The following is a 10,145-nucleotide window of genomic DNA, read 5'->3' as shown; positions in this document are numbered from 1 at the left end:
TTCAGTTACCAAATACATTGCAACAATTGCTTCAGCCCCAGATTCTTGAGTTATCTAAATGTTATATTTCCTAGGATTGCAAAATACAAAATGTGAATGACCCACGCGGTTCTACAATTTGTTATTGTTAAGAAAAGATAAATGATACTGTCTTATAAATAACAAAATGGACGGTTCACCTGCATTCGTCGTCTTCGAATGTCCTTCTTGAGTGTAGACGTTAACCAGTCCGGTAAGCAGGAGTGTTGTTATTTAGCTTTTGTATAGAAGAACAGAAGACCTGTGGAAAGCAAAAATTAAATATGAATTCTGAAGAGCCAGGAAGAATGTAAGCTTCATAGTGAATGTGGATCACGTAAGTATAGGCTGATGCAATCAAGTGCGATTAACTCTGAAGGGAGAACAATCTTTAACCACCAATCCCAGACAAGTAGCTGCATATACCTGGCTGATCAATCTCACAACAGTCTAATGTCTGTGTCCATCATGTCCCTTCCAGACCATCACAGACACTTAATTAGAGTTTGGCATTTGAGCCAGGACACTAATTTTCCAAAGGAGTAGGCCTTTGGGCTCTGTTGTTTGTTTCCCATTGAGGCATTGTCATGACTTCCTTCTTCTGGCTGTTTGTTGAGGAAGTCCTGTGCTCGTTTCAAATCTTAGTCCCGAATGAGATAGACCAGTGGGGTTGATGAACAAGAAAAGCAAAAGAATTTTTGCATTTTCTGCCGTTTTGCAAACTAAGCTGACTAGTCTCTGAAAAAGCTAGAAAAAAACAGAAGTATCAAAAGGACGGGACTGGACCATTTAAATAATTATGGTCAAATGTGAAAGCAAGGCAACCATTCAGGGAGAATTCTTCCTTGGACCCCAACCAGTACACATCAAGTTTACAAATTAGTTACAACACTGTCCCAGCCACCTCATGAATCATCAATCAATCATTGGTGCACAGTTCCAAGTGTGATGCACTCACACTTCACATTTCCCCATTGTTTCTTCTCTTTTCCCACGAAAGTGACAACGAATGGCAGTCTTGTATAATGATCTTTACTTGCAGGCAACCCATTTTGGGAATAAAAAGGAAGAAGGATAGGGATGGGAGGCATTGTCTTCTTCATACCCTTCAAACAAATGAGGGAGACTTCTTCTGTGCATACTGGTCCATTCCATACATGTGAATAAATGGGATTGCATTAGTCAGACACTGAAAGTATAAATGTTCTTCTAGATCTCCCCCTTTTTTTCAAAGCAGTTCAACAGTAATGATATATGAAGGTTCTGATATGGCCTGCTTAGTCAGGGAAGTAGAGTTTGTCCTCAAACTCAGGGCGTTTGCCCAGAAGTTCATCAGCTACCACACTTGAGTCTGACCAGTCACCCTTATCCTCCTCCTCTGTTGTTTCAGGAACAGTGTGATCTTGTAGTATGACGTGTTTGTTCATTTTAATCATGATCAATCTCACCATGTTTTGAGATGAGATACTGGTCCTTCTGACTGTGACAACTATGCCAGCTGCACTGAGCACACATTCAGAAGACACACTCGCTACTAGATGAGCCAGACACGTTATTGCAAGCCTGCTGAGCTCTGGCTTTGTTGCATCCTACCATACCAATACATCAATGGGTTTTGATCCAGGTAGACCTCTTTTGGGTCATTCAGATAGTTTTAGACCATCCACCGAATGGTTTGCACATGTGGATTGCACCATTAATTCCAAAGTCCAAAGTAACAAAATCCATCCAGTTCTTGTATTACAAAATGTATTTATTCTTTATTTCATGGTTTTAGTTAAAACAGCCAAACAGTCAACGTGTTTTGTTCAACTTCTGTGGACTCCCTCAAGGCATAGTATCTAGGTATATTGTTCGATGATTGATGGTATTTAAAACAACACTGTAGGGTTCCTGTTCCACGGTGTGTGTCTTATATTAGAACTGATCCCTCCTGTATCCAGGTTAAGATTGCATTTACTCGGCTCCTATGCCGTAATATATTGTTCAATGATCGAAGGTTTTTAAAGAACAACACTGTACGGTTCCTATACCACAGTGTGTGTCTTATATTAGAACTGATCCCTCCTGTATCCAGGGTGAGTTCTAGAATCGCTCGGCTCCTGTGCTGTTCAGACCTCCATAATCCGCGTCCTTGTTCAGGTAATGGTCATTGATGCTGCCACTTGTTCCATCTCTGTTGCCTTCATCTCTGCACTTGACTTAAGCCCTGCCAATTGAATTCAAGCCATTGCAGGTGTTGGGTCATATTCTTCTGTTGCTAGTGTCGCTGGTGATGGCTGTGAGGCAACAGCACTACCTTATCTGGAGGTTGAAAGCTGCATGTCAGAACATCTGCCCAAGACTCTTACTTCTAGCCGTTCTTCTTCCAATTATATCACTTGGTCAACATTCCACGTCTTGTATTGTGAAACATACTCTTCTTAAAAAAAGAATGAAGGTCTCCAGAGTTTGTTTGTGTCATGGAGCAAGTATTGTGGTACATATGTTCTCCTTGGAGGACACAATCTCTCTTTGCAGAATTGTATTAACAGCAAAGGGAAAGGATAACTCTGAACCAACTCATATGCTTCTTCATTCACACAGGCGATCTTTGAGTCACCTTTTTCAGATGCAACAATGAGATCGCTTGGGTCATCGTACTGTCTTCCTTGCTTACTTCCCATGGAAGTAGCATTTGTGTCAGGTATTTGACTAGCCCCCATTCGTCCATCTCCATGACCATACTTTTCTCAGTTGCAACCCCTTCTCTTTGAAGGACATAGTCGAGGATTGGTCTGTACAGAGTAAACAGACGGTGTGACATGTAGCAGGTTGAATTCCATTGTGTTGGCATCTCCTGTATGAGGACTTTAACTGGTACTCCACTGGCATCCTGAATGATCCTCATCTTCTTCCCGGCTTTCAAAGAATGACTGAAATGAATGCAGATTCTTTGGCAGATGACCAGTATGTTGCTGTCTATAGCCACTCCGAGACCACCAAAGCCATAAGAAACCGCTTTCCAGATTATGACTTTTTTTGTATCTGGCTGGTGGCTCGTTGGCGGTCCCACTGCAACGTCTATGTAAAAGGCACAACAGTGGGAGCGTCAAAGGCAGTGCCTTCAAGTCTAGCGCAGAGGCACCAGGGGGCCTTGAAGGGCCCCCTTTGTTTCCCAACCACCATACTTTTCATGGCAGGCAGTAGCATCACCGCCAGCATATTAGGGGCCTAAGATTGCTGCTAGAGTGCCGGGGATTACGGATTCTGGTTAGCAGTAGTGGTCCCATGGCTGTCTGACCCTACTTGTAATAGGGGGGTCAGACTACCGGTGTGGCGGTAGCCACAGCCCCACCATGGGTTTAGCGGTCCATCGGACCGCCAAACTCATAATAAGGCCCTATGTCTTTTTTTGAAAAAAAGTCCTGCACATTCAGGATGATAGAATGCTCCAACACAGGACCCTGAAATATTCACCATCTGCCATGCAATTGGCTATATTACTGCATCGTCCATGGCAACACATCCAGGTCTGTCAACTGGTAGATAGTGTGCACAGCATTCCGTTGCACAGCTTGAGCAACCACTTGCAGGATCTCATGATGGAATGCCACACTGGCAAAATAGGATTGGCTGGGAACCTTCCATTTTGGGCAGATGGACGCCTCAAATTTTAAAGATCCCATTCATTCCACAAACAAAAAAGGGAAGAGGTCCAGAGCTAACATTTTAGCCATTTCCCCATTGTAAAAATGTGGCATTGGGTGGTGATTTTCATAGGACCCCTCCTGCCGAAACATGCCTGTAATAGTAGTTTGGATTTTTTCTTGTATGGTGCCACTGACACAGTTGACTTACAGAGAGAACCAGGTGATGGTAGACTCAATGCACGCAATTAAGGAATCACTGTATGTGGTGGAGGTGTCTTCATCTAAGTCTTGAGCCTTTTAGAGGTTGCTGATACAGGTGATACTGGCACACAACATGGGACACGGCTGCTTTGTGTAATGCTGTCATCCTTTTCTTCCTCACGACCACGTTCTTCTTCTATCACTGTGCTCTGAGCTGCTTCCCCTCTTTCATCACTATCACCACCACCACCACCAGCTATCTTTTTAAGGTGCTTCTCCCATAAAATTGTGTGTTGTTCACTCAGATAGAATGCTTGGCCTCCAGTATCGTAGAGTGAACCTGGCTGACCTTGAAGTACACTTGCGTAACAAATGGAGCATATAGCAATGTTATCCTCCTGTTTGCTAATAGTAAAGAAGTCCCAAACTGGTGAGGAGAATATTTTTAATGTACCACTGCCAATGCCTGAAGAAATGGAATTAGTTGGCTGCGTCATTTGCCTCTCTGTAGTGTGTACAACTGTGGTAGTGGTCGATGCAGGTCTCAATGGGGGTCTTACAAATATGGAAGCCGGTGGTGGTGGAACCACATCCCTCTGAACAGGTTGAATAGTAAGGGTCATCTCGGTGTCCTCTTAGCATCCCTCTATGCTAACAATCACTGGCTCAACCTCATCACTGTCACTTTTCAAATTCTAAGGCTTTCAGGAACCTTTCCCCACCCTTGTCTCACGGGGAGGTTCTCAGACTCAGTCAGGGTCAAATCCATGTCCAACTCATCAGAAGGGAGCTTGATGAGGATGAGAGTACCCTTCCTTCCTCTTGCTGGATATTGGGAAGCCAATGATTGAAGAGCAACATCTTGCCCAGAAGGAAGCTCAACCTCCTGTTCTGCTCCTACTTCAAGAAGTACTGCTGATGGCTGCGGCTCCAGTAATGATTGAGTACTAGTATGTGGCTGAGACACATCCAGTCCAGACTCACTGCTCGCCACCATGACTGCAGTGGCTGTATCACTGAGATACATATGCTTGGGCTTAGTCTTTGGTCAGGGCAGTCCTGTTGATGATGCAGCAATGTTTCTCCCAGCTGTTTGCTACCCAGAAGAGGGTGCACCAGGTACATCAAGTTTCCTGGAAAAGGTGTATGTTGGCACACCAGTGGTGGTAATATCCTTCTAAGCCTCCTTACTGGCCACTTTACTGGTAGGAACACCCTTCTTTGGGGACATCTTCAAGTTCCTTCTAAGCCCAGACAGGTGTCATTTAAGCTGCACAAGTTGAAGCAGAGGAGGACATCTGCCTGACAGTACTAGATGTGTTAATATCTCTTGTGCACCTAAAAGCAAACAAACAAACAAAAAAATCTGAGAAATGTTGCATTTTTAGTTTGACTCTACAGGCAATATAATTTAGTGAGGTCACATCACAAATAATTAACAACAGTGTATCTAGTACAAACCATGATAACATAATTGTTGAATAACATACAGATTGAAAAGAAACGTATGTGTCTCTAAGACCTATGAGACACCTGTGACAGGCAGGGGGTGCAGGGGAAAAAGCGAACAAAATAATAGCATCGGCCTCTTTCTCCACCACTCAGAAAATGCACACAGTTGGACTGCTGAGAGGTCATCAGAGGCCACGTCCCCTTTCTCCATCAATCTGCAAACACGCCTCCTGGCACACTACTGGTTGGGGGAAGAAGTCCACTTTAGTCCAGAGGCCCTCAGGAATAAAGTGGAATTCATTCCCCAAACAGCAGAGAGCCAGGAGGTGCATTTGCAGAGTAGTGGAGAAAGGGGGCAGGGCCTATGTTGAGTTTCTTAATGCCTTTTTTCTATTTTTTCAGGAAGGGCCCCCTTCCACATGCTGTTTTGGGCCGTGGGGACCCCATCCTCTGGGGCCTACCCCTTTAAAAAAAAAATATATATTAAACAATAAGGAAAGGGGACGCACAGCCTCCCTCTCAGGCCGAATTTGGCCCCAAGGAACCCGTCCCCGGGGGCTGATCCTTTTCCTGTTTTTATTATAATAGGGAGAAGGGTCGTGCAGCCCTGTTCCCGGGGCCATTTTCCACCCCAGGGACTCCATCCCCCGAAGCAAGGCCTCAAATATGGGCTCCCTGGTCCCACCCAGGGCACCCACTCTTATCTGTTGGGGGGCCCCGGCTACAGCCTCAAGGCCCCCACAGTCCCTGCTGGCTCCCAGTGTCCTGTAAGAGCAGGCATTGCTTTTGGGTAGAGGGAACTGCTAACATGCAGCTCCCTCTGTCCAAAAGCAATTCTGCTCCTCTGTGGTAGGACCTGGGGCCGATGGGGGCTGTGTGGGTTCCCCGCATCAGTTTACATATGTTTGTGCCAGGGAGGTGGCGGTCCCTGGAATACAGGAGGTGCTGCATTTGCACCCCCACTTTACTTCAAAAACTGCCCCCAGGACCTGGCCCACCCGGGAGCTAATTACTAATGAAGTGCAGGATATTGCGCTTTGTTTTTTTTAACTTTTCAGTGGGAGTCGTGGATCTTGCCAAAATGGTTTTAAAAAAAGGCTTTTTTGGCCATGAGGGTCCCCGTGGGACCTCCCCAAGCAGCCTAGGGGTCAGGGTATTTCTAGCCTGCCCCTCTTCCTTTTTTGTTAATCTTTTTTCTGTGAATCAGTTCAACCGAGTCACATGATGGCTGCCAACACTTCCTGGTTTGAAGTGTTGGTAGCCAATCAGGTCTCAACACGAGATTGGGAGTGGTCACTGATCCACTACGTCCCTATATATACAACTGGAGATTTCTTTAAATATTTCCACAACTACTGAACGGATTTACACCAGATTACAAAAAGGCACTTCCTTGGACCAACATCTACCCTCCTGCCAAATTTGGTGTAATTCCGTTCAGCAGTCCGGCTTGAGCCGTGTCTAAAAACCAATGGGAATTAACATGTGAAAAACGTGCTTTTAAGCACCTTTGGGTCTCAGATCCCATTTGACAGATCACCCCGAAACTTTGACAGCAGCTGAAGTAAGCGTCATATCAGTTTTGAAACTTTCGTCAAGATTCATCAAACAGAACCAAAGTTATTGACAAATCTCCTAACTATAACGACCTACTGGCGATATATATTAGATATAGTTATATATATATTCACTTAAAAAAATAAAGGTTACAGGGATGGTACAGTTAGGCTCAGATTTCAAAATCAGTGAAATTGACCTCCCCTTTTTCTCAGTTCTTGCTTGACAGATTGTCTCAGAACCTTCTATGCACAAGAATCATTGGTGAACTTTTTTTGCAAAATTTCATGAAGATTTGTGAAGCAGCAGCAAAGATATAGGAAAGCAAAAAATGTTTTTCCTATGGAAACATGGTCCTAACTATAAGTCTAACTCTAACTATATATATAGTGCACCACTTCCGTAGGACTCCGGGAGCATGAGAACTCTTTGCTCCTGAACATTTATATATATATTCTCTCAAAATGCAAATGAAAAGTGACCAAGGGATTGACAAAGAACTGCGAAGTTGGAGCGGCTGTGGCACTTCCTTCCTGTTAAAAGAAAAAAAGAAAAAGAAAAAAATATGTTTTGTGCTAAAAAACTTCCTCATCCATCTGATCCGGTAGAATACTTACTCAAAAATTAAATTTTAAGTTGAATTTGCTGCTTTTCGAGTAGAAAATCTACTTTAAAAGCAGACCTCTGAAAGCTACCAATTGTGACCGTCAGCATCTCAAAATGGCGCCGAAAGGCTTCCTACCGACTGGAAATCTTGTTAGGTGATGCCCAATCTCGCTTGGTGTGGCCAGGTCGCTTGTTGGAGCCCCGCTCTGTTCCCCTTGTAATTGTGTTGCTTGCACAGGAGCAAAGAGCAATGTGGAGTGACCAAAATTCTGCTAATTAATGGACTTGATTTTCTACCCACTCCTATTCACTGGTCAATCTCCCAGGGGCAAGAGATAATTTATGAATTTATGTCGTTAGTGCTTTCTAATTTAAGAATTTGTTGTACGTCGTCTGAGTAGTTATAACAAATTAACTGAAAAAAAATGATCATTTCTGGAAAAGGATTTCATTTAGATGTTATGAAGGGAAGATAGAGCTTTGAAGGACTCCTGCTTCTAACTGTAGGGCTTTGATAACAAATGAAGAGTATGGACGACATTTGCTCTATTGTGTAGTTAAGATGTGATCCAAGTAAGAGTGGTATCGTTTATGCCTGCTTTCTTGAGTTTTAGGATTCGTGTGTAACGATTGACTGTGCCAAAGGCCGCTGAAAGGTCCAAGAGAAATAGGTCAGCACCACATTCTGGTCTATTGCGTTTGTAAGGTCATCCCAGATGGAGATTAGGGCTGATCCAGTGCATGTTATTGCACAATATCCTGTTTGGAAGTCAGAAAGTAGGGAGTTTTATTCAATCAATTGTGACATCTGGCCAAAAGCTGCTCTTTCTATAAGTTTGCCAAAGAATCATCTTCCATTGGTCTGTGGACATAGGTTGAAATTTACACTCGTAGGTGTGTGAATAGCATTTTGTAGTACTTTAGTAGTATTTTTGTAATACTGCAAAGTGCATGTTGTGAATAGGGCCCAGTGTGTGTACTTTAACTCAAGAAGTAGCCATAGTTGAGCGACGACCAAACAGTTCATCCTTGAAGCATATCCTCCTAGTGAAGTTCCTGTGTGCATCTTTTTTGTAGGTACTATATGGACCAGGTATGAAGCTGGGCAACAAGACAACAGTGACAGACGTTATTCTTGTGGGATTCACTGGAGGGACCGGGCTGCAGATTACCCTCTTCATCATTCTTCTATTAATCTACACAGCAACAATGGTGGGAAATGTTATGATGATAGTCTTGGTATGTCTGGACCAACGCCTGCACTCACCCATGTACTTTTTTATCTGCAACCTCGCCCTGACGGAAACTGCAAACAGCTCAAATATGATCCCTCTAATGTTAGCGCAGGTATTTGAAGTGCATAAAACAATTTCACTGACATTTTGCTTTGCACAGTGCTTTATTTATATTTACCTTGCCTACAATGTATTCTTCTTCCTGCCCATTATGTCCTATGATCGTTACGTGGCCATATGCAATCCTCTGCATTACACCACCATCATGAGTCGCAAGCTCTGCATTCAGCTTGTCATCGGCACATGGCTGGGTTCTCTAATTGTTATCCTCTACCCCACTATCAAAACAGCCATGCTGCCCCTCTGTGGTCCAAACATCATAGACCATTTATTTTGTGAGAGTCTGGGTATTGTGAAACTAGCCTGCATTGACACTGTGCTCCTCAGTAGCATACATCTAATCTCAGGGCTTCTCCTTGTGCTCAGCTCATTGGGGTTGACATGTCTGTCCTACATCTTCATTATTTCCAGTATTCTGAAAATCCCTTCAGCAGATGGACGACAGAAAACCTTCTCCACCTGTAGCTCTCATCTGATCATGGTCACCATCATCTACGGAAGTGCCATCTTTGTTGAAGTGAGCCAAATGCTGCATCCTTCCGCTGAGCTCTACAAAACAGTCAACTTGTTCAGTAGCTTTCTCTCTCCTTTGATGAATCCTTTTGTCTATACTTACAGAAACACAGTATTTAAGGAGGTGCTAAAGAATCAAGTGTGTGGAGTTGTACGTTAACCTTAAATTGCACATCCATTTGTAAAGCAGCTTGTAGTCTACACACACAAAACCAGCTCCCTGCACTTCAGAGAAACACAAAGATCATCAACTCTGAGTAAAGGCTGAGCTGGTGAATATTTTGATGTGGTATTTGGGATTGATGAATCAAACACCCAAAGGACACTGTGAGAATCTGAAAAAAATGAAAATGGTTCCAAAGCAATGAATAATTAAGGCAAGTTCTTAGACAACCACCAACTGTGCATCTTTCAGGGGAGGGACAGCTGCAGAGAAACAAAACCTGAGAAAAGAGAAGGCATGAAGTCCAGTTTTCAGAAGGGATGAGCAAACGTTCAAGGGACAAATGAGGAAGCACATCAAACTCTGCAAATTTAAATCTGAAGTTTGATATCTCAGTATGTGAATATACCTTCTACATACATCTTTGTGTAACCTGCTTATCATATGTTTAGATCTGGGAAGGAGCCCATTGGCCTTTCTTGCTTGGGAGACCAATAAACGAAGTGTCATTAGGTTGGGTAAACATTCAAAACAGTGAGATTTGAGACATATGCTTCTAAAAAGTGTAAAGAAGAGAGGTAGAGTTTGTCAAATGTGATGCATGTAGGACTAAGCTTTCCATGAATGTCACTGAGGCAGGTCAGCCTC

The 10,145-nt window shown here is 43.5% G+C and overlaps 1 protein-coding gene across 1 annotated transcript; it reads left to right on the top strand.

Moving 5' to 3' along the window:
* Positions 1 to 8,912: 8,912 nt before the first annotated feature.
* On the top strand, positions 8,913 to 9,494 carry LOC146813546 (olfactory receptor 6X1-like). Its single transcript, XM_085615440.1, has one exon. The coding sequence runs from the start codon at positions 8,913 to 8,915 to the stop codon at positions 9,492 to 9,494; it is 582 nt and encodes a 193-aa protein (XP_085471566.1).
* The last annotated feature ends 651 nt before the right edge of the window (positions 9,495 to 10,145 follow it).

The sequence above is a fragment of the Triturus cristatus genome, chromosome 7 (assembly GCF_964204655.1).
Source record: "Triturus cristatus chromosome 7, aTriCri1.1, whole genome shotgun sequence".
NCBI lineage: Eukaryota > Metazoa > Chordata > Amphibia > Caudata > Salamandridae > Triturus > Triturus cristatus.
This window is presented reverse-complemented; position numbering and strand designations above follow the sequence as displayed.

Coding starts and splice junctions, on each gene's coding strand:
- LOC146813546 (XM_085615440.1), top strand. CDS start 8,913: ATGTCCTATGATCGTTACGTGGCCATATGCAATCCTCTGCATTACACC.